The sequence below is a fragment of the Diabrotica virgifera genome, chromosome 10 (genome assembly GCF_917563875.1).
Source record: "Diabrotica virgifera virgifera chromosome 10, PGI_DIABVI_V3a".
NCBI lineage: Eukaryota > Metazoa > Arthropoda > Insecta > Coleoptera > Chrysomelidae > Diabrotica > Diabrotica virgifera.
Genome location: NC_065452.1, coordinates 34,846,434 through 34,864,884, shown reverse-complemented (window position 1 = coordinate 34,864,884; position 18,451 = coordinate 34,846,434). Strand labels below are relative to the sequence as shown.

Sequence of the window (18,451 nt, the reverse complement as noted above, 5' to 3'; positions counted from 1 at the left end):
TTCGAAGGCTCCGCGTTCACTTGGTGGCATAACCACTATTTGCAAAGTCATTTACTTCTTGGAATGAGTTAGTTTCGGCATTGAAACAAACCTACATATCTACCAGACAACTACAATAGAGTCTTATGGGAATAAATTCATTCTAAAACGCAAGGTCCTCATGAGCCTTTTTTCTCTTTTATAGCCGATTGTGAGGCACTTTTCAACCGTTTTGGAAAGAGTGTTTCAGAAGCGGAGCGAGTAGAAAAAATTAGGTTAGGCCTTCTTCCTGATTTTGTTATGGGTCTTGCTATGGTCCAAACCCCCACTGTTGCTGATCTCATTAATGCGTGTAAGTGCATAGAAACTTCTCGTGCAATTTGTTCTTCCCGCTCTAAACAGCCCACTTCCTTACCTCAAAAAGTCAGAGAGAGAAACGTGTTCTTTGAACGTAGCTTAAGATTACTAGGGGGTTTTTGGTGTCGCTGAATACGAATACGCCATCAGAACCGAACCCCAGGCTACCTGGTGTCCAAGGTCACTGCTAAGGCATGTTATCTTCTGCTAGAGTTTAGAGGGAATTTGGGCACCAGATATACGGGGGCTCAGTTCTGATGGCGTATTCTTGTTCAGCGACCCCAAGAAACCCCTACTAATCTGTTTGCATTAATTTAGAGCCGAAAACCCTCGAAACTTCAGATGACGCGCCTTAGAAGTGAACGCCTTCGTCTTTAGCTACCCAAAAACCCCTGTTTAACAAAATTTGACCCTTAAGATACTTATTTTGACATTTTATTTTTGACATTGCATTTTATGCACTTTAAAATGCAACTATGCAATTCCACCAATTTGTTTATAATAGACTTTTTTCCTGACATCATCCTGAACACAATGCTTTGTGCTAAATGCCCTAACCCACAAGAGAACTGAATAAAGCACGTTAACCAGAAGGAAAATATGTAAAACAATTGTAAACGAAGAAACGAAGCATTAAACCTAGGAATTTTGTGCAGTAAGATGAATCGTCATGCAACTTTTTGCATTCGATTAAAGAGAGTGTCAGGCAACTTTGTGAACTAAATTCATCTAGGGCAAAAGATTTTTGTGTATAAGAAAATGCATTTTAAAAGTGCATCTCGAAGAGCTGAAAATGAAAAATTTAGAACTCGAGAAATATTGATGGAAATGAGTTAAATTGTTATAATCGGGGGTTTTGGGGATCGCTGAGCACGAATTTCATATCGGCGATGGTCTCCAAGGTACCTGGTGCCCACGGTGGAACTCGTCGCCTTGAGTTTTATGTTATAATCATTCAAAATCAGTTAATAACCATTACTCTGAGGGTTTTGGGGGTCGCTGAACAAGAGTTTCATGTGGTCGATGGTCTCCAAGATACCTGCTGCCCAGGGTGGAGCTCGTCGTCTGGAGTATTATCTTATAATTATTCCAAATCATTTAAAACCATTACCCGTGGGGTTTGGGGGTCGCTGAGCACGAATTTCATGACGGCGATGGTCTCCTGTGTACCTGGTGCCCAGGGTGGAACTCGTCGCCTGGAGTTTTATGTTATAATCATTCAAAATCAGTCAAAAACCATTACTCTGAGGATTTTGGGGGTCGCTGAACAATAATTTCATGTGTTCGATGGTCTCCAAGGTACCTGGTGCCCAAAGTGGAACTCGTCTGAAGTTTTATGTTATAATTATTACAAATCATTTAAAACCATTACTTGGGGAGTTTTGGGGGTCGCTGAACATGAATTTTATGACGGTGATGGTCTCCAAGATACCTGGTGCCCAGGGTGGAACTCGTCGCCTGGAGTTTTATGTTATCATTATTCAAAATCAGTTAATAACCATTACTCTGAGGGTTTTGGGGGTCGCTGAAAAAGAGTTTCATGTGGTCGATGGTGTCCAAGATACCTGGTGCCCAAGGTGGAGCTCGTCGTCTTGAGTATTGTGTTATAATTATTCCAAATCATTTAAAACCATTACTCGGGGAGTTTTGGGGGTCGCTGAACATGAATTTCATGACAGTGATGGTCTCCAAGGTACCTGGTGCCCAGGGTGGAACTCGTCGCCTGGAGTTTTATGGTATAATCATACAAAATCAGTCAATAGCCATTACTATGAAGGTTTTAGGGGTCGCTGGGCACCAATTTCATGTTGGCGATGGTCTTCAAGGTAAGTATACAATAATATAAAAAATACGTGTTAAATTAAATGTTAGTGCACGTATTCATAATCAATTTATTTGTCTAATATAATGAAAAAATTAATAAAAAAGTAAAATAAAATAAAAAAATATATTTACTTACTCGAAATTACACAAATTTCTCTCTTCCGCAATTTCGAAAACCAAAATTATAAAACAGCGCAGCTATAGACTGTAGATAATGAAAATTCCTTTAATACCAATCTTAAACGGCTTGATATTATAATATTATTATTTATTCTGTAATTAACAAAACTAATAAGTAGATATAAAATATATGACTTTTTCAAAACACCAACATTAAAAACTTACTTTGCTTTAAATACGGTATCACTTTTTAGATGTTTTTTTTTTATAATTAATTAAAAATTTTTAAAAGAACACAACTACATAAAAGTGTAGCTTGGAGGTATTCACATATATACTATGCTTTGTTTTTAAACCAGGAGCAGTAAAATAAAAAGACAGATTCACACCCAAGAAAGTCAATAGGAAAATCACCATATACATCTTCTTTTTTGGTTGATCATATCATAAAACTCTAGGCGACGAGTTCCACCGTGGGCACCAGGTACCTAGAAGACCATCGTCGATATGAAATTCGTGCTCAGCGATCCCCAAAACCCCCGATTATAAAAATTCAACTCATTTCCATCAATATTTCTCGAGTTCTAAATTTTTCATTTTCACCTCTTCGAGATGCACTTTTAAAATGCATTTTCTTATGCACAAAAATTTTTGCCCTAGATGAATTTAGTTCACAAAGTTGTCTGACACTCTCTCTAATCGAATGCAAAAAGTTCCATGACGATTCATCTTACTGAACAAAATTCCTAGGTTTTGGGCTTTTTAGTGCTTTTTTGCTTCGTCTATTGAGTCAAATATGGGCTGTAGGAATTTGTATTTTTCTCTTTTAGACTCCTGCCTTGGTCTTGATTCTTTTGATATTTCTCTAACATAGTTTTTATTCCTAATTTACCTGCGTTGTTCCTATAAATTAATACTCTCTCCACCACTGAGATCTTGACAGAAAAATAAAACCAATCATTAAAAATTTTTTATTTTAATGATTAGGGTCACGATCAAACACAAGTAAGCCTTTACAACGGTGAGTCATATTTGGATAACAAAAAAATTCTGGCCCAAATATGAACATATCAATAAGTTAATTATTGTTGCCTGGTATCATTGTTTGCCGACAAAAGGTTATAGAAATTGTTCTGTTGATATAGTCGTTTGTTTGTTGGCTTTTAGACAATGAACTGTAATTTTTTTAAGCGCAAATAACAGCAATGACATGATGTAAAAACAGATGGGACTATTCAAAAGAAAAAAGTGTAAGTACGAAATTTGCCGATCGTCTGTATTAACATGCTTACTGTAATTTTATATTTTTAAGAAATGTTCAGATGAAACAAATATTCAAAGATATACTGATAAGTGTGGAGTGCTGCAAGGAGGTATATCTGCTCTAATATTGTTCTTATTATTACTGTAAAACCTAGTAGAAGAATAGTAAAATCCAGTAGAACCTAATAAAATTTTATTGAAGGAATTGAAAACGTTCTGGTAATTATAGATAGATTCCTCTTCTTCTTTCTCATAATCCATAGTGCTCTCCAGGGCGTTGAATGTCGGGTTCCTCTTCTTATTCATTTCTTTCATGCGTTTTTATCGGTCTCCAGATTATTCATATCTGTTATATTCATGTCTCTTCTGTCACCTATATACTGGATCGGTTCCATCCATGTCTTTCTCGGCCTTCCTTTTTTCATTTGTTTCTCATTTTGGCTTCACATACCTTCTTCGTTAGTCTCTGCTCCATTCGATCTATCCAATTATTTTCTTTTTTTATCTTCATTTATTATCATGAGTTTTGTTTTATTGGGATTCATTTCCATTTTTAAATTCTGCACTGCGTATGTAATTAAAACTATATGATCAGTGCATAGAAAGGAGTTTATCTTTATTGCATTTCATTTTAGAAACAGTTGATAAAGAAAATCTGTTAATTATGAAATAACTTGATATGTGGTTTCGACAATCTAGTGCAACGAAAGCCAGCAGCTTGTTGACTAGAATTTAAAATATAAGAAATGACCCTTTGCAGACACATCCGAAAATCCAGAAGGTATTAGCTTTGCTGTCAGACTAACTTGAACTACAGTGAACTTGTTTTGACTCCCCAGAAATTGCAGTATTTACGCTTCCGCATTATATGGAATATTATAAGCCGTAAAAACTACCTTTTTCAGACTAAATCCATTTGTCACAATATGTACATAAACCCCTTCCTCTTTTAAAGCCTTCCAAACCTAGGTATTCTATGGGGTCCTACTGCCTTACATCATTCTAATTCTGCCTTCATTCTAATTTATATAGAGCATCAGCAACCTCATCTCTCGTTATTTCCGGTACTACATTCTCATTTAGGGTCCCGCATCCTCTGTCTCTCTTATGGTATTCCTAATTTAGCAACTTTCAGAAGTACTCATCTTTGCTTTATGTCAACATCGCTTCTTAAAACTATTCCATCGTCACTGTTAACCTGACGCACGTGAGTCAAATCCTTTGATGACTTGTTCCTTGGTCCATCCAAACTTGATCCATTTTCATCTCTTTGGGTGTTTCCAGCTCTTCATACAGCTTTACATGTGATCTTTCCTTAGTAGTACCTAAATCGCGCTTTGCTTCCCCATTTGATACCTTGTGTGTATCCTTTTTTATTTAGAACTCTTATACATCTTTCTAGCCTATTTTCTCCCTAACCTTCTGTTACACTTCATCGTTCAATCTCCAAGTTTATTTGTCCCTAGGAGGTCCTTTACACCTTTACAGGATGTTTTTCCTAACATTTTCTCTACCACAACTTTTGTGTTGGTTTCCCACCAGTCATAGAGAGTCCTCCTCCTTTAGCTGTCGAATGCCCTTCCTGACGCAAACCCTCCGTCTTTATCCGGAATTGGAACCAACACTGATAGTTACTAAGCTGCTAAATCCACCCAGTTACCACCAGAGGCGGAACTCGAAGAAAATACTAACAAAGAACTCTCCCACTCGTACCACAACTTTTTTGTTGGCTTCCCACCAGTCATAGAGAGTCCTCCTCCTTTAGCTGTCGGATGCCCTTCCTGACGCAAACCCTCCTTCTTTATCCGGACTTGGAACCAGCACTGATAGTTACTGAGCTGCTCAATCCACCTAGTTACTACCAGAGGCGAAACTCAAAGAAAATATTAACAAAAAACTTAAATTTTAATTGACCAGGAACTTGTTGTGCTTAACGAAATAAATTAAATACTTACTGGAATTAATTTGTTATAGGAGGACCTTTTAATCCATGGAGATAGCGTATATGATATAATAGATAAGCAAGATCACCAAGCGATCCAATGCGAATTGGGACGGCCAGTAAATACGGGGTCCAATCCAAGTGATGAAATTCGGCTGTTTTTATGTAGGATGAATGTTTCTAGGAATGCTAGGCGACAAATGAGGTTTGGGGACCAAAAGGTAAGGATCATTACATTAATTCTGTTCTATGGCACTTTTACTGTAGCATATGAGCTTGTGAAATACTTTTTGGGAACAAATTATAATAATCATATTTTAAATCCACTATTAACTGTCTTGCTGTTCATTTTTTGAACAGTTCATTTTAAATCTGCAAAACTGAATTGTACAAAACAAGTTTACGAAACACAGACGACTCCAGAAGTACAACTATAAATTGCAGTGAGATAGAACAAGTCCGTGAATATATTATCTATATAAAGCAAATTCTGAAAATTGACAAAGAGAACCAAAGTGCGGAAATCACTGGAAGCGCAAGACTGACATGGGCAGGATTTGGAAAACTTAGCTGGATACTTAAGAACCACAAAATACCCCAATGCTTGAGGAGCAAATTGTTCAACCAGTGTATCCTTCCTACCATGACATATGGATGTCAAACCTGGACCCTAACCAAGGCAAATATGAATAAACTAGTCACAATACAAAGGGCAGTGGAAAGAGCAATGTTATGTATACGACTGGCAGTTAAAAAGAGGAACGACTGGATAAGATCAAAAATAAAAGTCGAGGATATCACAACAAAAATTGCCAAACTCCAATAGAGCTTCGCAGGCCACACTGCTAGACAAAAATATCTACGTCGGAACGCCACATTACAATATTGGAAACTTTACGAAAAGAAACGACCAAGAGGAAGGCTACAGAAGAGATAGGTATTAGATGACTTAGAATGAATAGCCAGAACAAATTGTAAGTATGTTGCTCACGACAGAGATCGATGGAAAAAGTTGGGAGAGGCGTATGTCCAAGAATGGACGATAAAAGGCTAAGAAGAAATTGAAGTTGGTTCATAATTTGTTTAAACAATTGCAAAAAACAGATCGTCTGCAAAAAACCAGATGATCTGGGTTATTTCTGGTCTTTTTATTCAATATTTTCATTTGGATTTAAATTCGTCTCTTGGAGCGAACTTTTAGATTCTAGTAGTAAATCTGAAGTGAGACCTATAGAATCGAAACCTGCTAGATCCATTTTATAATTTTTTTTTTTAAATATTAAAAATGTAAATTTCTCAAAAAGTATTCGGCATTTATTAATCAAAGTGGCATCAATAAATGTCATAAAATGGCGGATTTAAGCCGAAAACTTATGACTGTAGATTAATAGATACTTGAACTTTGAAACTGTCTAAAAAAGGAAAAACGAAAAATTTAGAGGTTTTGATTCTGATACGCTTAAGTAAAGACAGCATTGAAGGAAATTAAAAATAATAAGATGGTGAAAACATCATAATATAAACTGCTCGTCAAAAGTTAGGGATATAGAAAATTATGCTCAATTTTCATAGTTGATTTTTTCGTGAACAGATGAACGGATTCCGCTAATGTTTTTTTTTAGTATTTTAGGTTTTTCTTTAGTATTTACAAAGTTATGCAAAGGTTTATTCAAACTTTTTTTGTACTTATACCGGCTGGAAGAAAAGAAATGTTTTTCTTATGTCATGTTTGTGACACCCTGTAGAGAGGACGAGTTACAAAAATTTAGTATACATCGAATTCGTATTGTAGTCTTATGTTTTGTGAACATTTTGTTTTCTGAATGTTCCTGATATCTTTAGAAGCAAAAAACAGACGGTTTTGTAATTTAACATGCGTTTTAACCGAAACAAAAGTTTGAGACACCTTGTAGGGAGGAAAAGGCTCAAAGGCGAGTATACAGTATACCTCGATGTTATATTGTAGTCTCATATTTTGTGAATATTTTATTTTTTTTTAATTTTTCTGATATCTTTAATAACGAAGAAACTAGACGGTATTACTCTTTAATATATTATGTTTTAACTGACGACATGCGTAACACATGTTAAACATAGAAACACATATTAAAGAGTAATACCGTCTAGTTTATTTGTTATTAAAGATATCAGAGAAATTAAAAAAATATATATTCAGAAAATATGAGACTACAAACATAATATCGAACTATACTCACCTTTGTGTCTTTTCCTCCCTACAAGGTGTCTCAAACTTTTGTTTCCGTTGAAACACATGTAAAATTACAAAACCGTCTATTTTTTTGTTTCTATATATATCAGGGACATTCAAACAACAACATATTCACAAAACATAAGGCTACAATACTATTCTGATGTATACTCACATTTGTACGTCGTTCTCCCTACAGGGTGTCTCAAACTTAACATAAGAAACACATTTCTTTTCTTCCACCCGGTATAACTACAAAAAATAAGTTTGAGTAAACCTTTGCAAAACTGTTTAAATACTAAAGAAAAATCTAAAATAATAAAAAAATAGCGGAATCCGTCTGTTAGAGACAAAATCAACTATGAAAATCAGCATAATTTTCTATATCCCTAACTTTTGACGAGCACTTTATTTATGATCACAAGAAATCATTGCTTCATAATATAGTGAAAAAAAAAAGATATTTTATACAAAAGGAAATAAATCAACACATAAATGGTTTATGAAATACCTTCTTCTATAAATTAACGAACCACCTTAAAAATGGGCAATTTTTGATGTCTCGAATTTCCTAAATCTGTAGTTCGAATTAAGTGTTTTTTTTAATATGTTATAGCCTTATTATTTAACAATATCTCTGTAATAATATTGTTGCTAGACAGGTAAATTGTTTGTAAACGGGTGTATCAATCAAACTGAAAGTTTTTCTCAAAGTTCGCTTAACCCTGTGGAATATTCTAGCATTTATAAAATACTCAAGTTAAGACCCAACCCAGCTTCATGTTTTCTTAACATTCGTTTTTTGTTTCATTCGCTTATATTGGATAATAAAAAAGTTAGATACTTTAACAACTGCCTTGTTTTCCATCAATACAGGGTGTTTTTAAATAAGTATGGCAAACTTTGAAGGCTAATTCTGCATGAAAAAGTAATGACAGTTTGCTTTATAAACGTATAAGTATCCGCAAAAGCTTCGTTTCCGAGATACGGGGTATTGAAATTTTTCCTACAAACTGACGATTTATTTATTGCTGTAAAACAGGTTGAGATATGCAAATGAAATTTGGTGGGTTGTAAGAGGTAGTTATTTTGCATTTTTTGACATGCTTAAGAATTTTATATTCACCATTGGCGCACATAAGGGTCATATTACCCGTATGCGCGCCAATGGTGAATATTAAATTCCTAATTGTATATCAAAAATTCGCAATAACTACCTCTTAAACCCCACCAAATTTCATTTGCATATCTGCATATTTGCATAACCGGTTTTAGAGCAATAAATAAATCGTCAGTTTGGAAGAAAAATTTAAACACCCCTATCTCGGAAATGAAGCATTTTCGAACATACGTTTATAAAGGAAACGATAATTATTTTTTCATGCAAAATCACCCTTTAAAGTACACCATACTTGTTTAAAAATCACCCTGTATTGACGAGTCAGTTGTTAAAGTACCTAACTTTTTTATTATCCAACATAAGCGAATGAATCAAAAAACAGGATAATAAGACAATATGAACCTATAGTTGGGTTTTAATTTCAGTATTTTATAAATTCTAGAATATTCCACAGGGTTACATGAACTTTTGAGAAAACATCAAAGTTTGATTGGTACACCCGGTATACAATGAAAATTTACCTCTCTAGCAACAATATTATTACAGCGATTTTGTTAAAGAATAACATATAAAGAATAACATATATAGGTTATAACATATAAAGTGAAAAATCACTTAAATCGGACAACAGGTTTAGGAAATTCGAGACATCAAAAATGACCCATTTTTAAGGCGGTGCGTTAATTTCTTGGAGAAGTGTATATCAGAGAATAACAGAGTGTCATCGATAACGGTGAATAGCTTCGAGGAAACAATTCTTCTCATTACCGAACATAACAATTTGGGAGTGTTTTATTAAGGCACTAGTACAAGATTACACAATATAATCAATTTAATTCACAGCAGTACTACCGCCTCGTGCCGGTTGTCTTTAGGATAACATATTTTCAATACAAGATTACTAGTACCTAATAAAACTTTCGCTTGTATTTGTACGCGGTTTATTAAACGAGCGATGGACCTTGTATGCTAAACGGCTGATCCGGATCTGCCTTTCACTATGCAGTAACTTTGGCCCACCTAGTACACAGTAGTGTTTCCACCCACACCTCGAAATAGTTACCATATACTCTGACGGTATCTGTCGTAGTTCTAACCAGTGGTGGAGCAATAGGTAATGACAAGATACATGTATAAATAATGACCGGTTGGTAGTACGGTGTAAAGGGTGTCCCAATATTCACGAAAAAAGGGCGAAAATAGTTATTGACGGTACTTACATCCAAAACTTTCAGAGAGTACGAGAAACACTCAGCTGGACCAGTCATAGAGATTACGAGTTGCCTTGAAATCACCAGGACCGGTTTTGTTAACATGAAAAATTTTATAATCCACCCGAAGTTGGCTATCCAGGTAATAGTTTGGAGACTAAAGGGTTCTTCTTCTTCTTCTTAACTCAGGCGAGACTCGTTAGTCTCTGGCACTTGGTCATAAGACCTTTGTACCATACCGAGTTTTTTCCTTAAACTCCAATAAGTTATGTGGCCTAAATGAAGGCCAACAGTTTTCTTATTGATAGTTTTAGGATCTCTTCTGGTTCAAACCTCAGTTGACCAGTGAATTTCTGCCTTAAATCCCTTAGCACACTACAATGGCATAGTATGTGTATGGCAGTCTTTTCTTCCATTTCGCACTTTCTGCACCTATTTGCAACCTTACCTATTTTGTATATATGGATTCTTAAACAGCAATGCCCAGTCACCATTTCAGTGACCGTTTTGATCTCTCGTTTATTGAGGTTTAGCCCCGGCGCAAATTGATCCTAAGCCAGACACAACCTGCGTCGGCGGACTGCGTAGACCGTTCTGCGCATCCTACTAGCAGTTCATGCGTTCGCAGGTCGAGCTTGGGAAGGCCTGTCGTCAACGTACAGGTTTCTGGGCCTTGGGACGGGTGACTCACCGCCAGATGTATATTTTTACGTGTTTTTGTTTGCGAGATGGAAATATCTGAAATGAATAAGCGGCGATATATTTTACACTATCTTGAATGAATAACATTTTATTACTCTGTTGTATCAATCAGCACTACTCTACAAGTTTTCGTTTATTCGTTGTAATATTTTATTGCAAAAGTAGGGAATATAATATATCTGATTAAAACAGTGAATTTTTTACATGTTAATTATTTTTAATTTCTTGTGAAGTATCTAGTTAGTGTGGCTTTAGCCAATAAATCAAAGTTATGCGTTCACAAGAGCATATTATTTGAAAAATAAGGAGTACCATAATGTCTCATAATTATAATCTCCTTTATACAGATCAAAAAATTGTTTAGTATGTATTTCTAAATCCACACAATCATTGGAAAATGATTCATGGTAAAAAATATCTATTAATGACACTGTTATCGACAAAGTCGATCAATTTTAAACTTGTCATCATATATTTATTAGACTTTTGTTTATCGTTAAAAATTAAATGATGGTTGTGAATTGTATTTTTTGTGTTATTTAATATTTTAGCCAAAAACATAATCAGCAAAAATCTTATTTAAAACATGCGAACCGTTTTTGCAATCACAATCAATGCAGTGTTTAACTTATGCTTGTTGTTATTATAAAGGTATGTAGAAATAGAATACTCAGTGTAAGATATCCTTTTATGCACCCGCTTATGATCAAATTCGATGTTTTCGAAAGTCATACCGATACGACTACTATAGGGACGTGTAAGATATTTTTAAAACGTTACTAGTTACATGTACGGAACTACCGTTTTTTAGTTGCCTACTCAATTCAGTACTAGGATCAGATACATCAGTATTTTGTAATCAGTATTTGTACTTAGTACCACTGAGAACCGGTATCAATAGTAACCATTACACGTTAGGGATGGGAAAAACCTACCGGTTTAAACCTAAAACCGGTTTTTTTACTTCGCAATAACCGGTTTTACCGGTTGTTTTTTGTCCCGGTTATAACCGGTTTTTTCTTTTTAAAGTAAAAACCGGTTATTAGGTTTTTACGCTGATTAGGATTAGGTTAGGTATTATTTTGGGTCCCAATCATAATTATTATTCTCAAGTAATTATTCCAAACAAAACCATAATTCAAATTTAATTTTATTTTATAAAATACAGAAGCAAACTGAAAGTGTAATCTCACATCAGCCAGAAACAATTATTAAGTTTTATTAAATATTTCCTTGAAAAGGTATTTGTAATCATAATATTTACATAAGAAGTGATCTGGTTGAATTAGACGCAAACATCATCTATTTTTCACACTTAACTCTTGACTTTGGTAATTGAAAGTGGGTGAATGACTTTTTCTGATTACCAAAAATAATGCTCTGACTATGAATATCGAATTACTGATTACGAATACGAATTTCCAATAATTTCGCTACGTTTTCAAAACGATACACTCATACAATAAGTATTAAATGAATTAAAATGTACCTATTCTACAAATATACAAACGTGTTAAAAGTAATACATGTTCTTTCGATAGTAAATACTAATTTTGATCATATTGATATCGAGTCGAATGGAGTATCGCAAACTAAAGTGTATTGTAAATGTAACTTTGTAACCTATTGGATTAAAAAACCGAAAACCGGTTTTTCCAAAAACCGGTTTTTTTGGCCGGTTATTACCGCCAGGTTAAACCGTCAAGCAAAAAAACCGGTATAACCGAAAACCGGTGTTTTGTCAAAAACCGCCATCCCTATTACACGTCTGCACTTATTTTGCCCGTCTCTATTCGTTACGGTGACAGCCGACGGTCGGGTTAGCTTGTGTTCAATATGCGGCACGCTAGAAAAATAACTGCACAGGTCACCCGTCCCTTCGGCGCAGGTTGTGACTCGATTAGGTTCAATATGCGCCGGGGCTTATCAAACTATTTGAGAGTTTTTTATCAATATTCTTGATTATTTTTTTAGTCTGGATTTGCCCTTGAGTGTCATTGATCCATCCATTTATTTTGATGATTCTTTATTAGCTATTTGTGAATTTCGTTTTTCGTAGCAATTTTTGTGATGCTACAGAAAAGTTCTGTAGCATCACTTCCGAGCTTCTCTTGAGCCTTATTTCGCCAACATATCTGCTTGTTTGTTTCCATGCACCCCTTCATGACGCGGTACTAATATTAAAGACACTTTATTGTCTTTTGTCAGGTTCTTGAGGAGATCTTTGCAATTTCTCACCAGTTTTGATTTGGTGAGTGGGTTCTTTACAGCTACAATAGCCGATAGGCTATATGTGTAAATGTTAATGATTCTCTTAGCTTTAGGGTCTTCATCAATCATTTCATCAGTGCAGGCCAACAAAGTCTGCATTGCTGTTATAAAGACTAATCTTTTTGATTATCTGCGACGAACATTGAAAGCAGTTCTCTTATGTCTTTTGGACCATTCCGTCTGATTGCGGATGGAGAGCAGAATTCTTGCCATTATTCTGATTCAAAATTTCGTCTTTGATCAGAATATAATTCTAAAGGGACTCCATGTCTTGATACGATATGTATTACGAATGCTTCTGCTCCTGTAGTCGCTTATTGATTAAGAAGGGGTGCAGACCATTTTGAAAAATATCCATTGCGACCATTAAGTACCTACTTATTTCCAGTCTCTGTCGCCGGAAGTAGACCGAGAATATCCGGAAAGATATTCTGCTATTTTACCATGACTTCTTGTTCTAAGACCTTTACTACCATTAGAAAAATCGCATTTTTTACAACAAACTTCTATATGTCGGCGACCATTGATCCAGTAAAATCCGTCTTGAACTCTGCCAAGTGTTCTTTTGACTCCAAAAGTCCTCCAGAAAGACTGGTATCCAGTTCTTGCAACATACTTTTGATGTGTGATTTTGGCAGCACCAATTAAACCGCTGATATAACAGACCATTAGAAAGATTCACTTTATAGTTCCAGTATGGTTATTTGATAATGTCCTGCCAAGGCCACACTCCATTATCTCCTACCTGTTTAACTACGGTCATGTGGAGGCTTACTTTTTCAGTTACACTCTCTTTTTCTTTAAGCTGACACTTGCTTTGAAATTTTAATTCGTTCAAAGCATCTTGGAATTCTTGTAATTGTTCATGTAACACGTTCCTCTCCTTCACCAATTTTTCAAATTTGTATTCCAGATTGGACTGTGTAATTTTTACATTATTTCGAGTAAATTTATGATCTTGAGAACCCGTTAGGTTAAAAATTATTAGTAAATTATTAGCAAGAATTAAATTTGCGAGACAGCATCTTGATTGGACAATTTGTTCTTTAAAACAATATTCAATCGAGTTATAGTTAATTTATTGTCATTGGATATTTCGTGCCTGCTAAAATTACTAATAGCCGATTTAAAAATGTTTTTTAAACATTTTTGCATTAAAATCACATATTACACCTTTTATGTCAAAGTTCTGTACATTATTATACGTTCCTTCTAGTTCTTCATAAAACTCTGCGTTGGTGCCCTCGTCCTTCTTCATCCTCCTTCCATCATCTTCTTCATGTATAACTGTGGTTATCTGGAGACTTACTTCTTGAGTTACACTATCTTTTTCTTCAGGATGACACTGGCTTTGAACGTGTAATGCGTTCCAAGCATCTTGGAATTTTTGTATTTATTGTTGTTCTGAAGCTATTTTCTTGTGGCATTTTTACAATTTTAATTTTTACAATGGGAAATAAGCCACAATGTTATTAAAAATGATTTTTATTTATTATTTTATTTATTCGTAGTATTTTGTATTTTGACAACGGCACCCGATTTGGGCGTCGAAACGTTAATAAAAATCATTTTTAATAACATTGTGGCTTATTTCCCATTGTAAAAATTAAAATTTGTAATTATTGTTTATTTAACACATTCTTCTCCTTCACCAATTTCTCGCATTTGTGTTCCAGATCGGACTATGCAGTTTTTAAAATATTTCGAGTTACTTTACGTTCTTCTTGCAAAATTGACATCTCGTTATCGTTGATGACACTCGTGAGAAATCGATTTCTTGAGAAGGACTGCTGGATGATGATCTAGTCAACCTTCGTACCTCATTATTTTGTTCTTCTTTATTTGCCTGCAACTAGGCTTCTGCAATTATTTTGCAAATGTCCAATTCTTTCGCAATTAAAACATCTCCTGTTTTTATTTTTAGATTTTTGTTGAAGATTATGCTTAACATTTGGGATAAAATAGGTTTTTGGTAATATGCGGAAGTGACTTCCTTGTTTTTTTCGAAAAAATTGACCAAATTTAATGTTGTCCAACATACTTAGTCCATCTATGAACTCCTGTATACCAATTTGTTCCAGAAAGTCTTTATGTGCTTAAGGGGCGCCCAATGCAATAATCTTTTAATACCGGCTTCAAATTCTTGAAGGTTTTCGTTATGTTTTTGATTTCGAACTTTCAGTTGACTTTGGAAAACCTGCTTTAGATTCTGATGTCCACATCTTGTCTCTAAAACTAGAAGGAGAGGAGTATAACTGGGTATATCCTAAAGAAGAAATTGGAAGACAGTTGTTGCCTGTCCCCGAAGCGACACTATCAAGAAAGCTGTGATAACGATAAGTTTCCCAAGCTGTTTGACCATCAAATGTGGATGGTTTTAAAAGCAATGTGTGCCTGTTTCAACTATGGAACAAGATGAGTCTGGATGATATGCTATGTTATTTTCTAAATCGGTTCTTATATCGGTATGTTGCTCTTCTAATTTGTCTATTCTACGAGTAATAGTAATAGTAGGAAGTGACTTCCAACTTAAAATTTTCGTGACTGAAATAAACTATTTGTGATTTCTACTTCTATTCTCCTACGCCTCTCCTCTTTCTCTTCCTCTTCTTGTATACGCCTTCTTCTTTCTCACCATCTTCTTGTCTACGCTTCTCCTTTTTCTCTTCCTCTTATTTTCTAGGCTTATCCTTCACCTCGCTATCTTCTTGCCTACGCTTCTTCTTTTCCTCTTGGCGAAATTACAGGACTATTCAACCACTTAATTACTACTACTTGAACTTTCAACTTTCTGTTAATGTACATTTTCTGACATTTTAAACTTTACGAGACATTTCGGGATATTTCGACTTCTTCTTCTTCTTCAGGTGCCATCTCCGCTACGTAGGTTGGCAATCATCATAGCTATTTTAATTTTTGAGACGGTAGCTCTAAATAGTTGTTTTGAGCTGCATCCAAACCATTCTCTCAGGTCATTCAGCCATGAAATTCGTCTTCTTCCGATGCTTCTTCTGCCATCTATCTTTCTTTGCATTATTTCGACTACAGCTAGGATATTTTAGGTTTTTAACACTTCTCCTTTTTCGTCAAAGGGGTTTTTCTGGAATAAATCTTATGTAGCCACAAAAATCTAGTCCTTGGGCAGTGTATGTTCAAAAAATTTTAATCTCTTTTTTAAACATAACATATTATTTTATTTACTACCTATAGTTATTTGTAAATAATTATAATATGGTATTTATTTATACACAATAAACGTTTCTGGCATATAAACTCTTGTGAAATACTTTACATTTCAACATCAATCGTTAAAGTGATTTAAATTGATAGCCGCAACCTTTTCTCATATAGAGATAGCAAACGCTTACTCTCACATTGTCACCTACATGCTTTGGATCGTCCAAGTAGCACTGCTTGTCAAAAGCCTTAATGTATACACTAACTTTCGAGGAAACAACCGTATGTAGTGGCTTCGCGCTGCAAATAACGATGGCAATAATAAAGTGCTGTATTGTTAAACTGTCTCTTCTCAGAAACGGAGTCCAGTACGAACGAAAGGAGGGTTTTATAAATAAACAACTGGAAATGACCGATTCTTAGATTTAAAAAAAGATATTAAAAGGTCTTGACAGCTTTGTCAAATGAATATTTTTAAAAAGTTTTAACGTTTGAATGAAAAAGTTTTGAAACTTCTGTAACGGGTAGGTCTTTCAGGAAGACATACTCAGTAAAACACAGGTTAAAAATAAAGTAAATATATTTAAGATAATTATATACAGTTTAAAACAAATAAAATAAAATACGATTCCATCTTCTGCAAAGTAAAAACAATATTAAACTTTATTACAGTCGTCCGATCATAATAGCAACATTAAAATAATAGATAAACAATATAATATACAATAACAATCTCGCTACATTAAATCAACATAGCCTGTAGACACCGCATATCACTGCAATGCAGTCACTCGTTCCTCGCTACTACCGCCTACTGCGATAACGGCTGTGGCAAGACTCCACGTCACTACCGTGGCGTTGGCCTAGGCACAGTTCCACCTCAATATACGGTGCATCTTTACCAAGCCAGCTAATGCTAGTTCAACACGCTAGCAGCAGTTGTCGAGCCATTGTTAGTTCAATACGCTAGCAATGACTGATTTTCTCATTCTCCTGGCTCGCCTTAAATATGCTCTCGATGCCACTACTCCTTCGATTTCCCCCAGCGGTGCTATGCGCCAACACGGATGCTCCTCCGGTCATCTCTGGTAGATCAGCTCATCGCTTGCCGTTGGAATCATATCGTTACGCCCCCTTCTTTTTGGAAAACAAAAAAATATGTAGCATACATTTTTTGTGCCGTGTGTGCAACATGGCTTGGACTCATCAACGGTGTGGTCTTGGTTGGTTCTTCCTTACTTAGTAAACTGGTCCTGGATGGCTGTCAAGAAGATGCTTCCCTCTGTAGCTCTTGGGCGTGATCCCCTCAAATCCATTGGGACAGTGTGCCAAGGCTTTTCTACAGCAAATGGTCACATTCTTCCTGCTGGCTGCATCTGCGACGGTTTACTCTTAAGGCATGTACTTTCTGTCGGTTTTCTGTTCGCAAACTGGTCTCAAACAAAATCGATAGAAGAAGTATCGGTTAACCGCGCAAAAGATGGAGTGACAGACTTCCATAGAGGTATCAATCCGCCAATGAACAAGCAGAATTGCTTATAAAGAGGAAGAAGAAGAAGTTTTCAATCGCAGTATTTATTCGCAAATTTGTCACCTTTATGTCTAATTCCATATTTTATAATGTCCATTTTCCACGTATTCAGTTACACAAGTATTATATCCGTGATAATATTTTTTCGTCAAAATATTTTACTCCCCATATCAAAGCTTTATCTGTGGTAATAAACTTCACAAGATCTATTATCAACAATTTTTCATCTTGAGGCAAGCTCTGCAAGGAAAGATACTTTATGGAACAATTAATAGTAGTTTATTACAAGCGGTTATACGTTTTTCAAGCCCAATAATAAATATCGGTGACTTTAACAGTTGATCATAATGTGTAAATGAAGCTGTTTGTATCTTGATTAAAACGCCATGGATTTAATAAAAATATTTTTAATATATAGACAGGCATACTTCGTACTTTAAAAATTTATATGTGCTGGGAGTGAGTATATCATATTTGTGTCTTAATTCTTCATCTACGGGGCAAGCTCTATAAACGTTTTCTTGAACCAGATTCACAGATTTTAATTGCTTTGTGTTATAAAAACGATTTACGAACTCTTACAGAATACTTGAAGGAAGAAAACTACGCCAAAATACTTGATAATTAAAGGATTAAAACAACAGAAAAGCAATTTTTTGTTAAAAATATAATTAAGATACCGCTTAAAAGATCTGGATAAAATAAAAGCAAAACAATTAAGAAAATTTTACTTTCTTACACTACC

At 35.1% G+C, this 18,451-nt stretch overlaps 1 protein-coding gene across 1 annotated transcript in view; it reads left to right on the top strand.

The window, feature by feature from the left end:
• LOC114338112 (PAS domain-containing protein cky-1) overlaps positions 1-18,451 on the top strand; it is a 109,763-nt gene that overhangs the window by 4,467 nt on the left and 86,845 nt on the right. The window contains exon 3 of the mRNA XM_050662949.1: positions 5,518-5,706. Within this exon, the coding sequence (XP_050518906.1) occupies positions 5,518-5,706 (189 nt within the window). The remainder of the gene's footprint in view (positions 1-5,517; positions 5,707-18,451) is intronic.